At 38.6% G+C, this 20,567-nt stretch overlaps 2 protein-coding genes and 1 long non-coding RNA gene across 6 annotated transcripts; 1 reads left to right on the forward strand and 2 right to left on the reverse strand.

Annotated features, from left to right (window-relative positions):
- Positions 1–5,716: 5,716 nt before the first annotated feature.
- LOC144715087 (uncharacterized) lies at positions 5,717–7,535 on the reverse strand. 3 transcript variants are annotated; one of them, XR_013584519.1, is made up of 4 exons: positions 7,369–7,528; positions 7,039–7,154; positions 6,588–6,723; positions 5,717–6,185 (listed from the first exon to the last, which is right to left on the reverse strand). It is a non-coding gene; the product is annotated as an uncharacterized LOC144715087 (long non-coding RNA). The 3 variants fall into 3 exon arrangements; XR_013584520.1 differs by lacking the exon at positions 5,717–6,185 and having other exon boundaries at positions 6,496–6,723; positions 7,376–7,535; XR_013584518.1 differs by lacking the exon at positions 5,717–6,185 and having other exon boundaries at positions 6,496–6,723.
- Positions 7,536–7,701: 166 nt separating this feature from the next.
- LOC144716694 (SPFH/Band 7/PHB domain-containing membrane-associated protein family) lies at positions 7,702–10,738 on the forward strand. 2 transcript variants are annotated; one of them, XM_078591901.1, is made up of 6 exons: positions 7,702–7,837; positions 7,900–8,153; positions 9,149–9,269; positions 9,343–9,434; positions 9,985–10,081; positions 10,170–10,738. In XM_078591901.1, exons 2-6 carry the CDS (start codon positions 7,959–7,961, stop codon positions 10,571–10,573), a joined length of 909 nt encoding a protein of 302 aa, XP_078448027.1. In that variant the 5' UTR covers positions 7,702–7,837; positions 7,900–7,958; the 3' UTR covers positions 10,574–10,738. The 2 variants fall into 2 exon arrangements, with proteins under 2 accessions (XP_078448027.1, XP_078448028.1); XM_078591902.1 differs by having other exon boundaries at positions 7,722–7,837; positions 7,911–8,153.
- Positions 10,739–17,848: 7,110 nt separating this feature from the next.
- LOC144716695 (small ribosomal subunit protein uS15) lies at positions 17,849–19,645 on the reverse strand. Its single transcript, XM_078591903.1, has 5 exons — positions 19,508–19,645; positions 19,321–19,393; positions 19,104–19,242; positions 18,838–19,024; positions 17,849–18,025 (listed from the first exon to the last, which is right to left on the reverse strand). The coding sequence occupies exons 1-5, from the start codon at positions 19,528–19,530 to the stop codon at positions 17,992–17,994; spliced, it is 456 nt and encodes a 151-aa protein (XP_078448029.1). The 5' UTR covers positions 19,531–19,645; the 3' UTR covers positions 17,849–17,991.
- Between the last annotated feature and the right edge of the window lie 922 nt (positions 19,646–20,567).

The raw sequence follows: 20,567 nt of genomic DNA on the forward strand, positions 1-20,567 counted from the left end.
GTCCTATATCTCATAAACGGCCTCAAGCTTCACATGGAGGAAGTGGTCCAACAAATCGAAGACGGCACATTTTTTACATCTGTTCGACGCTTGCACGAAGGAGATCGTTCGAACATGGCACAAGCGTGTAGAGCGATGCTTTCCAAGCTTGAACAGTACACGGAGATATTGTGGGCGAATGAGGCGATCACGGCCGCAGCATTGATGGATCCAATCCACAAAGGGGCAATGCTCCGCCCGGGGGTCCGAGAGGTGACCATCGCATACGTACGATCGTTGTTGCCCGGTGACAAGTCGCGTCGTGTTCCGAGACGGGCCGCTGAGGAGGGGCAGCGAGGAGGTGAAGAGTTGGAGGAGTGGCTTAGCACCACTATGCAACACGTGGAACCGGCACTGGTGACAACGCGGTCGGCCTGGGATGAGTTCAACCAGTTCCTTGCGGAGACTGTGCCAAATGAGGGTGTGTTCACTCCATTGTCTTGGTGGACCATGACGGGGGCGAAGCGTTTCCCCTTGCTTGCAACCGTCACAAGGGACCTATTATCCGTATGTGCAACGAGCGCCCCTGCCGAGCGCATGTTCTCGGTTGGCAATCCTATTGTCATGTACAAGCGATCGCGTTTGTCGCCAATAAGCATTGAAACACTAATCACTGTGAAGTGTTAGCTCCGTGCGGACAACAAACGTTGGTACAATGACGTCGAGCTAGATGAGGATGCTGACGACGATGAAGATGGTGTGGTCGCATGTGCTCTAGGTACACATCACATCACTGAACTAGATCTTCTTATTTATACGTAATTATCGTTACTTATCACTTATCTTATGCAACGCAGGTGATGATCAATTGAGCACAAATTATTGATAGAGCCATTGGGACTATCTTTTTTGACAGGGCCGCAGTCATAGCATACGTGTAAATTTTGCTACAAATCTCGAATTAACGACGTGTATGGTTTCTTTTGAATTTATTCACATTTTGATACCTTTGCCAAATATGTAATTGAATATCCCGAGATTACTACGACGATCCCGTTGAATGCATAATATTAAATTTTATTAAATCTATTGTTAATCTTATTCACTGTATTAGTAACTTTAGGCAATATTAACATTATTACTTAATCCCCTAACTATAAGGCACAATTTTTTTTTCCTAAAATGACATTATATTTATTTCTTAATAGCCCTGGTTGTAATGTCAGATTAAATCTATTGTTAATTTAATTCACTATATTAGCAACTTTATTTACTCCAAAATGACTGTATATTAATTACCTAGTAGCATTAGTTGTTAGGTCAGATTAACATTATTACTTAATCCACTAACTATAAAACGCACTTTTGTTTTCCTAAAATGACATTATATTTATTTCTTAATAGCCCTGGTTGTAATGTCAGATTAAATCTATTGTTAATTTAATTCACTATATTAGCAACTTTATTTACTCCAAAATGACTGTATATTAATTACCTAGTAGCATTAGTTGTTAGGTCAGATTAACATTATTACTTAATCCACTAACTATAAAACGCACTTCGGTTTTCCTAAAATGACATTATATTTATTTCTTAATAGCCCTGGTTGTAATGTCAGATTAAATCTATTGTTAATTTAATTCACTATATTAGCAACTTTATTTACTCCAAAATGACTGTATATTAATTACCTAGTAGCATTAGTTGTTAGGTCAGATTAACATTATTACTTAATCCACTAACTATAAAACGCACTTTTGTTTTCATAAAATGACATTATATTTATTTCTTAAGAGCCCTGGTTGTAATGTCAGATTAAATCTATTGTTAATTTAATTCACTATATTAGCAACTTTATTTACTCCAAAATGACTGTATATTAATTACCTAGTAGCATTAGTTGTTAGTTCATATTAACATTATTACTTAATCCACTAACTATAAAACGCACTTTTGTTTTCCTAAAATGACATTATATTTATTTCTTAATAGCCCTGGTTGTAATGTCAGATTAAATCTATTGTTAATTTAATTCACTATATTAGCAACTTTATTTACTCCAAAATGACTGTATATTAATTACCTAGTAGCATTAGTTGTTAGGTCAGATTAACATTATTACTTAATCCACTAACTATAAAACGCACTTTTGTTTTCCTAAAATGACATTATATTTATTTCTTAATAGCCCTGGTTGTAATGTCAGATTAAATCTATTGTTAATTTAATTCACTATATTAGCAACTTTATTTACTCCAAAATGACTGTATATTAATTACCTAGTAGCATTAGTTGTTGGGTCATATTAACATTATAATTTCGTTTGCTAACTATTAAACGCCATATATTTTCCTCAAATAACATTAAAATAATTGTTATTTTTATTAGCTACATTAGGTAACTCTACCCTCTTCATCATGAGGTTTTAAATTTTTTAACTTAGAGAACTATGGCCACGGGATGGCTAAGATGTGATTTAACTGAAAAATCGTTGATGGACAACCGATATCCGATATCCGGGAAAAAGTGGGACGGTTTGGGATATCGGATATCGGATATCGGAAACCGATATCCGGATATCGAAAACCGATATCCAGCATCCGAGATCCGCCTCATCCCTCCCCCTCCGATATCCGGTACCGATATACGTCCAACCCCTGATGGACGGATATCGCCCGATATCCGATATCCGATATCCCAAACCGTCCCACTTTTTCCCGGATATCGGATATTGGTTGTCCAACACTGGATATTGGACGGATATCGGGACGACGAACACTAAACTGAAGTAACGTCATTAGTTGCGAAGCTGACGAATCGCCTTGAGCCTGCTACGAACAGTGCAGGGGCAGCATTGGATGCCGATCGACGGAATGCCCTACGGTCAGCGTGTGGTGCTATGCATAGCAAATTGATGCAGTATGCAACAGTACTTTGGGGCAATAATACCATCGCTACAGTGGCGACATTAGATCCGGTCTCAAAATTATATGTGGTTGATCCGTCATGTAGACAGAGTGTGCTTTCCCATCTTGGCAGTCTATTGGATTCTACAGATATGACGAAAGCATATGAATGTGACTCAGAACGGTGAATGTTGTCGGTAAGTCGGCGTCCAAAGAAATATTCGTCCAAGTGGCAATATACGCGTCCGTGTACTCGTCAACAACCATGTTCAACGTCGAGGCAAGAGCTGGATGTGTATCTTAACATCCCATACAGTGTTTGGACAGCCCTCTAGGTTGGTGGAAGGATGTCGGGATGCGGTACTTGCCGAATTTGACAGTAATTGCTCACCAATTCCTCGCCGTGAGTCCCACCAGCACACCAGTGGAGCGGCTTTTTTCAGTCGGCCGAGGCATCACAACGTATCGAAGATCATGGCTTGATGCGGAGAGCATTGAGATGTTGATGATGCTTCGCGCATGGTTCTGTCGTCTACACGGGGACTCGGACAACTCCGATGATGACTCTGACGATGATGACAGCTCGGGTGCTGGTGGGTTATGCTCTATCTCTTTCCATTTTTCAAAAACATGTTTCTCTTTTACTGACTCTCTCTACATTTCATGTTACAGAGTAACGGGGGAGACAATATGATCGAAATGTCCCATTCACTCATCCAATCATACATTCATTGTAAGTTCCGTTTCCTCTTTACTCTCTCTCTACTCCAATTATTATTTCAATCTTGGTTAAAAACAAATACTAAGATAACCTTGACTCAGCTTTTGCTCTGCGAATTTTGCCATTGACATGTCATGATTATTCTTGAGCTCTTACGGCGTATAGCAGTGGAATTTCCTTCAGGTAATGTATTGATCATGATAAATGCTGTATTTCTTGGCAAAAAACGGAGGCTAAGAAAATATTGAATCAGGTTTCGTTTAATTTTTTCTGAACAATTAGTTGAGATATGTTGATATGTCTTATTGCTCAAAGTTGATATTTTTCGGCATGACTCCATGACCTGTGAGTTTTCGTTGAGATATTACACCATGAATTTATCGCTCAAATAAATTACCCAGTTTTCCTTGCAATGAAAAACCTCCAATAGAAATACAGAAAATCTATAGAAACAACACATCATCATGCAATATTCATATAAATATAACGAGAACAAGATACTGTTCTTGTTTCCCCAAGCTAGTAGACTGATAAGGGCGCCAGATTCAATCAAGAAGGGGCACAAGCTTCCCCCCACCGTGTATGGCAGTCAAAGCTACAGACAAGTCAATGGCAATGCAATAAGACGAGTCAAAGTCAATGATCCAAGCTCGTAAGAACATGGGGGTCCAACGGTGCTTATTGTCGCATCCACCGATGTGCTTCCCTCCGATGAACACATTCCAAACCGTTGAGATATATTTTGGTTGAGAATTATTTTGTCATATATTTTGGTTCTTATTGAACTGCCAATTATAACTCACATCGATCACTCTATTTACCTTCAGGAAGTGGCTGGCCTTTGGTTGTGGGGAGACGGCTATGGTGTGGATACGGTGCGGCTACGGTGCGGCTACGGTGCATCTACGGTGAGTCTACGGTGTGGCTCTGGTGCTTACTGGCCTTCTGCGTCGTATTGTTCTGTTCCTTCTTGCGTCGTATTGTTCGTCTACTTCCTTCGTACTGAAAATACTTCAAATACTTGTTGAACATTTAAGTTGATGTCTACAACTTATTTGAATTTGAAAAGTTAAAGTTTTGCCATCTTTATTTTTTTTTACATACTCAGATCGAGTGATTAACCTCAAGAAAGAGCAATATAAAAATTATTAGGGAACCGCCCTTTTAGGTATCGGTTTTTAATATTAGTTGATTTAAGTAATCAAAATTGAAGCCATGAACATAATATTTTAACAGGTCGAGCAATATAATAATAATTAATAGTGCAATTTCTTATTTTTTTCAGCAATGCTGCAATTAATTTCACTGTATATATAGTTAAGCAATTAAAATTGAACCTCTACACATAATATTTCTCCATATCTATAATTAATGTTGATTTAGTAAATTACCCAAATAAATTTGGTTAAATAAAAGGGAAATGAACTCAATTCTAATAAAAAATTAGTTACCCTGTAGTAGGAATTTTAGTTTAATTCATAAACCTTACATTTCGTCAGGGATTAAATATTCATTTTTTCAATTTTCTACTGTCCAAATTCATCTGTCAACCGTCCAAGCCGATCGGACGGACGAATTTTTCATCCCATAGGACGAATATCGTCCCGTCCCAACGTCCAGTGGACGATTTTTTGTCCTAAAAATCGTCTGACCCTTAGGGACGAGACGATTTTCATTCTACGGGAACATTCAAAGTCAAAATGAGATGTATAACGTTCAAAATATGTGTAACGTTCAAAATCAGATGAATTTGAACATTCAAAGTCATTCTAATGCACTTATATGATAATCATAATGCATCTATATGTGTAACGTTCAAAATCAGATGAATTTGAACATTCTAAGTCATTCTAAGGCACTTATATAATATTCATAATATAGATTACAAAAATAATGATTAAAGTCACGAAAAATGATAATAAACCTCGTTTGGAGTCGAATAAGGTCCCAAGAAAGAAAAACATCACACAACAAATAATATTTCTTTGTGGAAGCTAGCCTTCAGAGGGAAAAAGTCGGTGAGACAAATGCATAATTATCATCTTGAATCGTAAAACGAGACAGTGAAAAGTTCAAACCGCAATTTGGTTTATTTTAGTATTTAACGACTTGGGTCAATCGGAAATAAAAGCCACGGAAGGTCAAATATATAGAATTTACTGTATTTCTGTACTGTTATTTTCTAAGACGAGATTTGGAGGTAGTCTTGATCTTTGGAAAAACAAAATGGTTTTATAAACATTAAAAATGCCAGTACTAACAATGCCTATGAAATCTGTTGTTTAGGTTTGACTAATCATAGATGAGAGACGCCCAAAGTATTTCCAAGTTATAGTTAAGTCAGTTAGGGTTAAACTCCAAGATTGGTGATGAGAGTGGACGAGGAGAATGATGAGTTGGCATCATCATACAATGAAGAATTTGCTATCACCCCGTCATCATCTTGGTCATCGCCTTGTCCTCAACTCGTCATCAACTCATCATTCCTCTTGAACTAGGAGAGGATAACAATGAATATGACGATGACAATAATGTATTCCTCATTGTTCTCCAAACGTAAAGGCCACGTAATTCAGTATCTGTAGCCAGCGATAAGAACAACCCACAAAGGTATGTACAGAACATACAAAAAATAAAATGGACGATTAGGTTAAGATACCTCTGAAGTAAATGCTAAGCACACAAAGATGTGATTCCATCCTCGTTTGAAGTATACTTTGGTTTTATGAGGCGAGTAGATAAAAGGAAGCGCCCACTTTGACAATGTTTATGACAAGGTAAAATAAAAAGAACGTAATTTTTCATTTCTTTCTATCTCCGTATGATATAAAATGCTAACAAATCCAACAGTAGCCAGGCTAGGACACCCCAATGGTGGCGGTGAGGTAATAAAATGAAAACCCAGATGAATAACTTTGGACGCAAAAATTTAAGGATCAAATAATAATCAATTAATATCTCTAACAATTGAAGCTACTCACAGCCGATAAGCTTCGAAGACGAGAATCCTTAGCCAATGATGCCGGACATCTAGGGGACAACCACAGGCACAGATGGGTGTAAGCTTCTATAAGATTCTGAGTACTCATTTTTGTAGTTCAGCCTTGGCTTGTCAACCTAAAATCAAAACCATGATCATGGAGATGGAATACAATACTGTAACAAATGGTTTGATTGGGAAGATAATCAAACCGTAGACAATAGAATTTGGAAATATACATATAATTGTACCCATATATTTTTTCTATCCAGGATCACATTTAGGAAAAGACTGGTGTACAGATCAATCTCTTAAGAGCACAATGAAGTTAACGTCCGAATAGATATAAATATATGAGGAATAATGGAATCCCATCTCATTGGATGCCTCGAATCATTTATTTGAAAATCAAACTAGACAAAGGCCGGCAATATTTCTAAAATAAGAACAACCTTTTTGTCGGCAAGCTTGGGAACATCCTCGAGCAAGCGCGAGAGGTCCGAATCTCAGCAATCAGCATTCAAGGCGACTACGGTCACCCTATTCTTCCCGTGGAGGCCTGACCTGCCTTATGCAGAGAGAAATCGAAGACCGAAGCGAATCAAAAATTTGAAAACACGAGAGGTCCCATAGAATTCGAGATAAAAAAAAATATTAATGATTAAAGACAGGAAAATTGATAATAAACCTTGTTTGGAGTCGAATAGGAAGCCAAGAAAGAAAAACATCACACAAGAAATAATATTCTAACACGAACTGAAATCAAAAATAAAAAAACGTACCAACAACCTTAGAAATCCGATAACTTCCTCTTCCTATTTCTGCCTCCACTATGCTCCTCATCCAGTCCGGCACTGGAGCAGCGAGACTGGCGACGCACACCGTAGAGACTTGAGACTAGAGAGTAGAGATTAGAGAGACAGAGAGGGGGGATTGGGATAGCGACGAGAGAGGGAAAAAATCGAGTGGAATTTTTTAGAAAAGTATTAAAAAATCGCACATTTCGCACAATCCGAACCGCACACTGGGTCTGTGCGATGTTCTGTGCGAATTCGTTTTTGTTTTGTTAGGAACATAAAGGAACGAATAGAACAGAACACACATGTCTAACTGACAGAGACGGAGCTCAAAATTATCAACGCGGAGGAAGAAGTTGACGAGGAAGAAGTCCGATTGAAGCCGCGTGGCGTGGGCGACGAAGATCCATCCCTGCAATTTCGCGCCATCGTACTTTTATCGTCCAGACCGCTGGTGAAATCATTGAGTAATTTCGATTTATTACCATGGAAGATGGCATGAAATCTCTGTTTTAGGGTTATTTCAGGGGAATTAGAGCGATATTCGGGAAGAAGACAGGCGCGAGAGGAAGAAGATGGTCGGAACGTACTGCTTGTTCTGCGCCTGCATCGATCAGGCGACCGTCGGGATCGTGGAAAAGTGGGGGCGATTCCTGTTTGTAGCATCGCCTGGACTCCATTTCTTCAATCCATTTCGCGGGGAGTGCCTCGCTGGCGTCCTCTCCACGCGAATCTCTTCGCTCGATGTCCGCATCGAAACGAAGACGAAGGTGAGAACAATTGCGTCGTCTTAATCCTCTTGCTTGAATTTCAGTTCCCTCCGCTTTTCCTGATTTGATCACTTCTTGGGGTCTACCGTTGTGAAGTGATTCTTGAAATTTGATTGCCGTTCCTGTTGTTATTTTTGCTGGTTTTGTTAACGAGCAGATTGAGGGAAAGGCTGCGTATTTCATCATGTTAATACGTTCGTCTGCTCAAAACGAAGATTTCTACGTGTTCTTGTAGTGGGATCGGTATTATTGTTTATATTTCTCCGAGATATTGTTCACGTATCTGTAGAAGGATGATGTTTTCGTGCAACTGCGCTGTTTTGGTTGATCTTTCACGAACAGATTGGGGAAACATCTTCGGATTTCTATTCTTCATGTCTTCGTCAGATCAAAACGAGAAAAAAAATTGGGTGCGTATTGGCTTCGTTATGAGATTTCTCCGTGATTCTGCTCATGTTTCTTATGCAGGATGATGTTTTCGTGCCACTGCTCTGTTTTGGCTTGTTCTCCACGAAACGGCTGCATATTTCAATATGATAATGACTTTATCAGGTTGAACGGGAATTTTCTTCGTGGTTTCATCGCGGAATCGGAATCGCTGATGAAATTTATCGTCGATTTTGGTTCATATTTCTTTTAAAGGTTAATGTTTTCGGGCATCTGCTCTGTTTTCTCTGGTTTCTTCACGAAAAAATCAGGCAAACAGCTGCGGATTTCAATATGTCCATGAATTCATCAGATGAAAACAAAATTTCCTTTGTATCTAATCGCAGAATCATAATCGCTGTTTTCCATTTTTTTCGTTTGAAGGATGATACTTTCGTGCTACTGTTCTGTTTTCCCTGGATTCTTCACGAACCAATTGGGAAAAGGCTGCGGATTTTATTATGTTCACGCCCCCTTCTAATCAAAACGAAAATTTATGCTTGTCCTCATCGAAGAATTTGAATCGCTATGAAAATTTCTGCATAATTTTGTTCGTGTTTCTTATGAAGGATGATGTTTTCGTGCAACTACTCTGTTCCATCCAATACCGGGTGATCAGAGACCACGCGGATGATGCGTTCTACGAGCTACAAGATCCGAAAGAACAGATCCAAGCCTATGTATTTGACGGTACTCATTCCCAAACCATCTTTATCAATAATTATTTTTCCATTACTAACATTTGTTCCGCCTTCATACACAGTGGTCCGCGCCCATGTCCCCGGGATGACGCTTGATAAACTGTTTGAACAGAAGAGTGATGTCGCCAAAGTTGTCTTGGAGGAGCTTGAAAAGGTGACCGAAACACACATTTGGATTCGAAAATAAGAACCCCTTTTGTTTTTCTTTTTCTCATTGGTCATTTAATTCCTCTCGTGTTACCGATTGCTTGAATCCTCATCTCCCAAACAGGCTATATCTCCTTTTCGTTTCCTCGACAGCCATGTGAGGACAATGATGTGTTTTCATCACCCTCGTCATTCATCGACATCATGGTCATCTTAGCGGCAGACGATAATGATGGTGATGGAGGGATGAATTCTTCCACTCGCTACTCCAAGCTTCTTGTCCTTGTTCAATATGAGGAAATGACAATGATGATGACAAATTATTTTCATCCTTGTCATTCAAATGAGCCTGGATGATGATCACAGGATCATTATCGTCATCATATCTCATCCTCTACTGTTATGATGATGAACAAATCATCTTATTCATGCAATGATGATGACGATGACGATTCCTAAATGACAATGACAACTTTCTCCTGAGACAGCAGCAAACACTCTACTATTCCACTTGTTCAGCAATAATCATTCTTGCATAATTGTTATCTTCAAACCAGGTGATGGGGGCATATGGATACAACATTGAGCAGATCCTGATGGTAGACATCATACCGGACGCATCAGTGAGGAGAGCCATGAACGAGATTAACGCAGGTGCCCGCCGATCATAATCAATATCTAACTATAAAATCTCATCATGAAGCATACTGTGGATGTTAATTGGTGGATTTCTGGTGTGCAGCTCAGAGGATGAGGGAGGCAAGCCAGTACAAAGGAGAGGCCGAGAAGGTGCTGATGGTGAAGAGGGCAGAGGCGGAGGCGGAAGCCAAGTACTTGGGCGGTGTGGGGGTGGCAAGGCAGAGGCAGGCCATTACAGAGGGTTTGAGGGACAACATTCTCGACTTTTCCCATGTCGTCTCCGGCACGTCTGCAAAGGAGGTTATGGATCTGATCATGGTGACCCAATACTTTGACACCCTCAAGGACCTTGGCAATTCCTCCAAGAACACCACCATCTTCATTCCTCATGGACCTGGCCACGTCCGCGACATCTCCCAGCAGATCCGAGATGGCGTCTTGGAAGCCGCTGCCGCCTCCTCTTCTTTCGAGGTCGATGCTTCCAATCCCTTAATAAAAATGGATTAGTATATTTGGTCAACATCTACGCAATAAGTCAGTCCCTCAAATAGAGTATAGAGAGACGGTGGATTGACCATAATAGATGGACTTGTATTTATCTGTAATTGTCACCATATGTTACACGCTGCCGCAATCTTTGCAGTTGAATGATTAAATTTAAGACCTTTAAAATATCTCTCGAGTAGTATTATGAATTTTTTTCCTTTCCTGTCAGGACACGCGAAGTTGCACATTGAATTTAAATTGAAAATTTCTTTTGGATGCCTTTTGGTATTATAATCACCAGTTATGTTGTCCCATATGTATTCTTTAATTTAAACATTAGAACAAATTGTTGCAAGTTGTTTTGTTAGTCTAACTTTACAAAGGTATGTTTTCTCGAATAACATTATATATTGTTATTCTTTCGTGTTAGGGCATCTGTGAAGTTGTGCATTTAATTTAGGCTGAAAAATAGTTTTGGATGCCTTTTGGCAATTCATTAATTATGATCACCAGTTTGACTACCGCATATGTACTCTAGAATTTAAACCTATAACAAGTTGTTGCAAATTGTTTCATTATTCTAACTTTACAAAGGTAGATTTTCTTGAATAATATTTTGAATTTTTATTCTTTCCAAAACTATTCTATGCATGTTGTTATACATTCAGATCGTCCCAGACGAGGACTCTGGACGGGACGGGACGATCTTCGTCCCGGCCGAACGTCCAGCAGTTCACCCGGGACAAAGGACGGGACGATACGTCGTCAGCGACCGTCCCGTCCTACATAACGTGGACGAAGATTCGGCCCGTCCAAATGCCTTGGGACGAAATTTCGTCCCATAGGGACGAAATTGAAGCGAAAAAAACGGCGCGTGCCCTAACACTTTCAAAGCGAATCGGCGGGAGCACGATTCTTGCCTTGGAGAATTGGAGAATCTTCTTTCTTTCTTCCAACTCGGTGTCATCGTCTTCAACCTCCACCGAGCTAGTGACAGAGAAGCGAAAGCGCGCCGGCAAGGTACGTAACTGTCGTTCTTTCTGGCGGATTTTTCTATTGATCTTCCTATCTATTGTTCTATCCATCTGTGTATCTATCTGAAGATCTTTCTATTTATCTGTCGATGTAGCCATCTATCGAACTTTCGATGTAGCTTTCTATCTACCTATCAATCTATCTGTCTACGAATCAATTGGTTCTCCTATCGGATTTTCTATAGATCTTTCTATCTAATATTCGATCTATATATGTATCTATCTGTAGATCTTTCTTTCTATATATCTAGCTACCTATCTATCTAACAGTCGATCTTGGTAGCTATCTAGCTAGCTATCTATCTACCTGATTTTCTATCTATCTATGTATGTACGTATCTCTCAATCTTTCCGGCGTATCTCTTAGTCATTCTCACAAAAAAAAAAATCATCGTCCAGGTCGGTCGTCGCCCGTCCGAACATCCCGGACGAACTTTCCGTCCTACTGGACGAAAAAACGTCTCGTCCGGGGTGCCCCGGACAAATTTTCGTCCGGGTTTTCGTCCTGGATGCTGGACGGGACGAAAATTTCGTCCGCGGACGAAAACGTCATCCCATCCGCGTCCCGGATGTATACATGTTGTAAATTTAAGTTAAAATATAGTTCTGGATGCCTTTTGGTAATTCATTATTTATAATCACCACTTGTCATCGCATATGCACTCTTGAATTTAAAACTAATCTTAAGTGTGCATTTTTCATTTAAACCCCAAGCTTCAAGCATATCTCCCGGCATCGAATAGACCATTTACCTATGACCCTCTATACCTATCTGTCACTGTTATAAAGGACTCTAGTGGCCCAGTAACATTTATTGAACACTTAAATAAAATTAACTATATCACTATGTAAGTTAATAATTCATAGATTGATTTAACCCAATTCATAGGTAGAAGTTCCAGTATGTGGGTTGCCAAGCTAAAACTTGTGTTGTCGACAATATAAAGGATTGCATTAACTCACTCATAGAATATGTTTGTCATAAGGTACCATGTATGTATTGTTGATCATTTGATTGAGGCTCTTAAGATGAGTTAGGTAGGTCAATTATCAAACCCTTATTGGTTATCCAAGTTAGAACTTAGATTTTAAAATCATTTTAGAGAAGTCTTTTTTGATATTCAACTACATTGGCCAACAAATTTATCATGTCATCTTCCTTGAGTTGCCTTTGCTTATACAAAGGGCAACCTATCCCATCTTGGCCACTCAATCATTTTTGTGAACTTCTTGTTTAACTTCAGCTAATAATGTTTAGAATTCAGTGAATTCTTTTCACTAAAGAGCACCTATTATATATTCTCAGTGTCTCCACAATAATTGTTAAGTAATCAGCCCTACTCATCAATATGAGTGACACTTGATAGCATTATTCTGCCAATATACTTTGATGTCCTCGAGTATCCTTGGAATAATAATATTTGGAACACATGCTTTCTAACTTATGAACTTTGTATTATGATCTATTTGCTTTTTTATTGTATTCAATTAATATTATGTGTGTTACAATCCTAAAATGATTAGATATATTGTTATAACAATGTTTTTGCCTTTTGTGAATTTTTACGTATTTTCAGGGATTTTCATAACATAATATTCTGAAAGTGAGTCGAAAATCATTTTTCCTTTATGTTTTGACATTATACTACAAATATGTAATTTTTCTAAGTCAGAAAACATATTTATTTGAATTTTGTGAACTCAAATCATTTTATATGTATTAATTATTATTTTTATGGGGTTAATATTCGATAGCGCCACATGGCAAATAATTGTTTTCCACATTGATTAAGTCACTCATAATTGTCAGAAATGTCGTCATCCCATAGCAAGTTGTGATGCCATAACCTCTAATGATTGTTAATTGGTTAATCCTTTTTTAATTACAGTTTGTGATAGGGACCAATAAAAAATGATGAATATTATGTAGTTGTTAAGTCAATAAAATCGCCATGTTTATTTAAGTTCATTGAAGTTCATTATTATTCTAGTGTGATGTTTTTAATGAAGCTTGTGAATACATACAGTGACATAGTGATCATGACGAGATCAAAATATGGAGCTAACGATAATTTAAACATGTATTTTAAATATTCATATTCAATGGATAGTCGAAATGGACATCGAATTATCCAAATGGAATATCACTAATTGATCCTACTTATACGATAAGTATAATTCATCATGTGGCTATTAGTCTAGCGACACTTAGGATAGATAGGGGGTGCTCTTTCGAAAAAGAGTTCACTGAATTGATCCGTATGAATCCCAAAATGGTATTATACCCAAACGTAAATGATGTTGATTTATGTCATAGTTTTACTAGTGATTCATTGACCTGAGACACCAAGGACTTCTCATGAATGGACAACTACATTTTGACAATGACCTACAAGCCTCTAATTATGTGATTCAAATAAGTCTTAGTTCGGATGTAGTGAGAAGCTCACGGAGACGATTGAGTGGTCAAGAAGGATCATCTAGAGCACGATGCATAGCTTGGCAACCCAAGTGCTAGAAACTTAACCTATCAAAATTGTTCTATTAATTAATCTATATGATGACAATAGTTAATTAATTAGGTTAACTGATAATTATTATTGGGCCACCAAAATTAACAATTATAATGATATATGGGCCTGGAAGGTCACACATATAAGTTCATATCGGCATTGGTGAACATATTTCACTTTATGAGTCTTTCAGAAAAAAAACTTAAATAAAATATAAATAGGGAAGTGCACTTATTTAAGCACCCATACCAACCAGATTTGAGATCCCCCCTTTGTCCACTCTACTCTCATCTCTACTCAACCAAGGAGAGCGTCTTCATGGTGAGAAGATGTTCACTATTTTCAAGGTGAGTTGACGAAGAAGTGGAGATCTAGGTGTCAAATGATCGTGGTGATACTTCTTGAGGGCGAACATGTGAACGCCTTCATAACGATCTCAGCGAGAGCAGGAAAAGGGTGGAAAAAGTTCTCCACAAGGGACATTTGAGGTATTAATTTTAAGATCAATTTTCAATCGGTTAACACGCTTCTGCTTCATGGAACCAGGTTTTTCATAAATGAACCAAGGCACAAAATCCAATTGAAGTGTGCATTAGAGCTCCAAGGTTCAGTGTGCATGGACGAGAGCAATACCAAGATGGGTGATCGCCTGGGAAGTCCTTGTTGGTGGCCACAACATGGGCATCTGACCGTCGTTCAAAACCAATGTCCCAAATGATGATTTTGGACGTACTTGATGGAAACTTTTCATTACCAGAGTCGACCGCAGCACATTCTAAATGTGCTCCCTTTCATTTATGAATCCTCACGCTATCACAAATGGAGCTTTATTGTCTGACTCCACATATACATAGTTCCTGAGTAAAGTTCCCTAGGAGATAACATCATATTCTTCAACATCAGCAAAGTTCCCTATTTTATTTTACTTTTTCTCTTATTTTTACATTTTGTCAAGTATGATTTCTAGCCTTTGTTCAACATCATATCTTAGACACTCATACAAGCATCTTTTCTTTCTACATCCTCTATCCGTCATCCATTAGCTTGAGAGATCAAGTTTTTTAGCCTTGTTCCAAGTACTACAAATGACTTAAAACATATCTGTTGTAGATTTTGCAATTACTTCTCCTTGTGCATCAGGTATGGCAAGAATCAGGAGTCATTGATTTTCCAACTATGCCAAAAAAAAATTTAGGTAATGAGAATGGAAGCTCTCTTAGAAGCGCAAAGACTATAGGAAGTGACTAAGAACGACAATGTTGAGAGGGAAACAGGATCAATAAGTGATTATTTGGGCAGTCACTGAGGAGGTTTTGGCATAGCTGGGCAGCTAGAAAATTGTGTATGGTAAACATTCTACAGCATGATTTCTTTCAAAAAAACATTCTACATCATGATTGAGGGAGTTTATTGCACCAACAGAGAAAGAATCCAAGAACTGAATCACAAATTTAAAGAAGCTACAATGCGAGAAGATGAGCCCACTGCATAAATAAGAAGCCTAGATGAGATATTGCATGAGATAATACTGTTTTAAAGATAGTTTTTCCAATTCCATCCAGGTTTGACTCTACCACTTCCTCTATTAAATAATTTGGAGAGATCATTGTTCAGACACCAGCTGTCCTATCCCTCTTGTAGGTCTTCCTAACTAGCCCTCTAGACATCATTGTTCAGCTCCCTCTTCCTTATTCTCTCCTTTTGCCTCTTCCTCAAAGACTTTTCCTCTCCTTCTCCCTGTTGGACACATTATCAGGACACTGCTTTCACCTATAATTGAGGCTTTCTATTGGAGCTTTTCTATCAACTCGGACCTTCTTACAGATACATTTTGGGTATAGTTCCGGGTCGTCCAGGTCGTGGGCGATGGACAGGACGGGACGATGATCATCCCATCCTACGTCCGGATATTTCAACTTCATCTGAACTGTCCCGTCCAGGGATTCGCCCATTGAAGAAAAAAATCAACCACATCCTGACTTTACCAGTTTTGTCCCATCTGGAGAAAAACCATCCCCTTCCTCGTCCCGGATGAAAAAAAATCAGGGAATTGATAACAAGGAATTGATAAGCGATGCCACGTGGCAAGATCTCAATCATCGGAGGCAAATCCAACAGATTTTCGTCCATCCCTTACCATCTCTCGCCTGGACCTTCGGAAGGGACAGTTTTTTCGTCTGACAATAAGAAAACCGTCCCACCTGTTCGCCCCAGTTTTCATCCAATCTCACGAACAGACATTGTTTTGTCCTGGAGCGAAAAAAACCATCCCATCTGAATCCCTGCACTATAATTTCAAGAATGTCTCAAGGGCGAGACCTAGAGAAAACTCAAGGGCGGAGGGCAATAATTTTGGCAAGTATGATAAGTACTCATTCTGGGCAAAGGAATGTAAGATTCATCGCATTTAGGTCTTATAGAATGAGTCACCAAAGCATACAATTTCAATTTCATTATCACCCAGTGTCATTCTGGGAGAAGGGAAGGATAACATAACAGGGAAACATTCAAAATTCGGGGGGCAATGTGGAATTTCGTTCAATGATGTGATACTTTGTAATGGCGACCTCAAACATCTCGTACTTATATAACTAGTAGACATGCTCGTTCTGTTCTTTTGGTACTGATTTGTGCGAATTATTTATTCTGTTCAGATTTCCGAACAGAACAAATACAAATTCGAACAGAACATCGAACAGACCCGTGTTCTGTTCTTTTGTTCGCTTTGTGCGAATTTTAGTCTAATTTTGTGCGAATTTGTGTGAATGTGCGAATTTGTGCATTTTTGAAAAAGAAAAAGAACGGAACAAAGAACAAGGGCCTGTACGGTTCGTTTGTGCGAATTAGCCATACCATGTCTAATAACTAGTATGGCTCTGTAACTTCAAACACCTTGATCACGTCTCCTAGGGAGACAGCAAGACATTGTGAGGCTTCAATTTTAGTTGAAGCCAATTTAGTAATCTTAAGCTCTTCAGTGTTTCTTGGACGTATTGCAGAGTACTCAAAATGCAGGCTACATATTGCATGTTGGTCAGCGGAATTTTTGAAAGGATTTCTTTCTCCTGGTTACAAAGCTATACAGCATCTTCAGTCATTCACAATTTCCTTCCCACCAAAGGTCAGCCCAGGTTGCTGAAGTTAATTTCATTTGGTTGGCACAAAATATCAATAGAATTAGCAGATCCATTCTGGAACAGCATGCCACTCCATCTGTCTCATTAAGACCAATCAGGATCTAGTGAAGAAACAAACCCAATCAAGTAATCAGCTTAAATCAGGCACAAGGGATCCGTCAAATCTTTCCATCACATAAGACCTGCAGACATTGTCTTCAACCCCACTAAACGTTTCGTCCACTTCATAATTTCGCCTCTGCAACTCTTTATCACCAGCATCCCACAATTCAGAAACAAAGCCATACCTGGTTCTCGGCTGTGTTGTGAGAATTTTTCAATCACTCTGGGCAGAAATTTGAACAGCCCACTGCACCCAAAACACTGTAGCAATTATTGGGCCATATTCACTGGTAGGGATCGGCAATCGTCATCTGTCACATCACGCATCACCGTGACGGTCACGTGACGGATGACGTGACAGTGACGGTGACAAGTCAGAGGGTTCGTGATGGTGACGGTGACGGATTGCCCGTGACGGTGGCGTGACGGTGATGGGGTGGTCTGGACGAGTGACGTAAATATTAATCCATCACGGATGACGTCCGTGTCGGAATTTTAATACAATTATAATTGAATTAAGGAAAATAACAAGCAGAATAGAACAAAATTGAAACGTCAGGACTGCATGGGTCGACAATGTTAAGAGCACTTGGATTAGATATGAAAATTTGTTTCCTGCTGTTCAAACACCATCACTTGCAAATGGATTGATCCTAAGCCACGAGGGTGCTGGCAGTGGTAGACTCGCTGCAATTCAATGGCAAAAAGAGATCAGCCCCAGTTGTTGACCAGGAATGGTGAAAAATAAGTCAATAATTAGTAAAAATGATTCAGAAAAAATGAATTTCTATAACCGCCAATCGTTTCTTATAACATACCGGGTCGAAATGAAAAGCAGATTGCAAAGTCTCAACCGAAATCAAAAATTGATTCCAAAGAGAAAATGGTAGAACAACAAAATAAAATTTTATACGACGAACCATTCATACATGTTTCATACCCGTTAAGCTCTTGCCAGATAAAATAAGAAAATTTAAGAAACTTTTGATACATGGGTGAAGCGTTGGTACATGGATGGAGAATGATCTTCAATAACACAATATTTCATTGTTGGGGCGTCGTTACGGTCGCTTTAAATATTAATGGACGTCAGTCGCCAGTAGAAGTTCATTTCAAATCTATTGGTATGAAAAAGGGAATTTTGATATACCGATACTCAAACGAGTTAATTGAGGTCTAAAGCTAACGCAAATTAACAGAATTGGTCATTCATTTAGATTGCGTGGCCTTTGAGAAAATTTTAGACGATAACTCATCAATTCAAAGTCTCGAAACTGATATCACCGATAGCCTCAGTACAAATCGCGACTAAGTTAAGATCAGACATTGCGGATCATCTAAGATAAATATGAAGAGAAGTTGGCATAGGAGCCTATTTTCCCGGCGGAAGAGGGATTTAACATTCAACATAGATTCAAAGTAATTAAATGACAGGCACAATCTTACTATTTAACATTCAACATAGATTCAAAGTAATTAAATGACAGGCACAATCTTACTATTTCCAAACGGGCGGGAGCTTCTTCGTCCGTTTGTAGTACCGTGCAAGTCGGTGAATCCTGCTTTCCACTAGAATCAACCGGAACTTGGAGTCCTTGTCTTTCCGGTTTCTTTCCAAATGCTTCCTGATGGCCACGGCCTTTTTAATCAGGTGATACAAATCCTCCGGGATTTCAGGAGCAAGACCTACGATCCCAAAAAAAACACAATTAATCGCAGAAATCACGGTACTAGTTCGCAGTAGAATAAGCACAATTTATATTACCTTGAGCCTTCAGAATACGCAAAATCTTATTACCGGTGACGCTCCTGACCTGGGCAATACCGTGCGAATCACGAAGGATGACGCCGATCTGGGACGGCGTAAGCCCCTTCTTGGCGAACCTCATGATGCTCTCCTCAACCTTCAACCGATCCAAATCTCAGAGAACAATGCACGATGCAATATCAGATTGTATGAGAAAATTGATAAAAAAACTCACATCCTGGGGGGAGGTCTTGACCCAGCTGGCCGGAGTTCTCTTGTAAGGCAGGGCTGATCCAGAAATACCCTTACTGCGGCAAGAACAGGCGAAGAACAACAATCAAAAAAACAAACAATCTGCACGGAGAATCAACATCCGGCAAATCAAATAAAGATTAAACAGTTCAGAAAGAGCGATTTCTTACCCTCTGCTGTGCATGCGACCCATGGCTGCCGGCGGTGGTGCGAGAGCCCTGTGGCTGAAGGTAGAAGATGCAAACCTGTCGGTGGCGCGGGAAAACCCTAACTCTTATCTCCATAGCAGACCCAAGACCATATATACCACCTCGTTGGGATCCAAGAAAATATATCAGGACGTATATTTATTTTAAATAGTTGAATTTAAATGAGTTCTATTTGCTTCATTAAATATGGCTTTGATTATTCTAAACTATATGAAAATTGCTGTTCAATATATTTTTTGACAGTGATTCATAATAAAATAGCTGTGATATTTTTTGAGATTTTCTCTTGCATGTTTTAATTTCATCGCTTTATCGAAGTAGACTGTATCACTTTGTGATCAAATATTTCAGAAGAAACAAAGTCGTACCAAATAGTACGATTTAATCACAAATTCAGGATTTCAAGTAAGATCATTATAATTATAATTTACATTTTCTGGATTATAAGTTTCATCGTTTAAATCATTGTGTATGTAATATTGTCTAATTAATACCTAAAGAATAATAATTATTATTACTTATTTTAAAAAATTGTATGATAGCTAGTTTCTTCGTAAAACAACAAACTGTACATTTTAGTAGCATCGATCTTCACATGTACAACATTTTATACATTCAACCTAAATAAAAAAAGGATTAACATTACATCGATATAAACCAGTTTTTCCATTGTTTAATTATACTTGCATTTCTTTTAATACATCTATGTGAATTCCTTTCGTTTAGAATACTCATGTTCTCCATTGTTTTCGTACTCAATTATGGTTCATTTATTCCCAGTATTGAGTTAACTCGTAAAACAAATTTATAGTCTTATTAGATATAAATATGAATGGCATGATCGATTTTGCAGTTTTAAATAAACACGTATCATTTTTCAGATGAAAAAAATGATATATCATGTATCATTTTATATTGGTCACATCGTCTTAGTTTTAAGACAATTGGGACATGTCAACCTGGCATGTCAAACATCTGACCACCTAAACCTTAACTTTGTATAGGTAGGTTTTCAAAATAC

Source organism: Wolffia australiana, chromosome 2 (genome assembly GCF_029677425.1).
Source record: "Wolffia australiana isolate 7733 chromosome 2, ASM2967742v1".
Lineage (NCBI taxonomy): Eukaryota > Viridiplantae > Streptophyta > Magnoliopsida > Alismatales > Araceae > Wolffia > Wolffia australiana.

Bases quoted from the DNA above. Each gene is read 5' to 3' on its own strand.
- LOC144716695 (XM_078591903.1), bottom strand. From the start codon at position 19,530: ATGGGTCGCATGCACAGCAGAGG. The intron at 19,394-19,507 runs GTAAGAAATCGC...TTCTTGCCGCAG, and splicing joins GGTCGCATGCACAGCAGAGG to TAAGGGTATTTCTGGATCAG. The intron at 19,025-19,103 runs GTAATATAAATT...TTGGGATCGTAG, and splicing joins GCGTATTCTGAAGGCTCAAG to GTCTTGCTCCTGAAATCCCG.
- LOC144716694 (XM_078591901.1), top strand. From the start codon at position 7,959: ATGGTCGGAACGTACTGCTTGTTCTGCGCCTGCATCGATCAGGCGACC. The intron at 9,270-9,342 runs GTACTCATTCCC...CTTCATACACAG, and splicing joins CCAAGCCTATGTATTTGACG to TGGTCCGCGCCCATGTCCCC. The intron at 9,435-9,984 runs GTGACCGAAACA...TCTTCAAACCAG, and splicing joins TCTTGGAGGAGCTTGAAAAG to GTGATGGGGGCATATGGATA.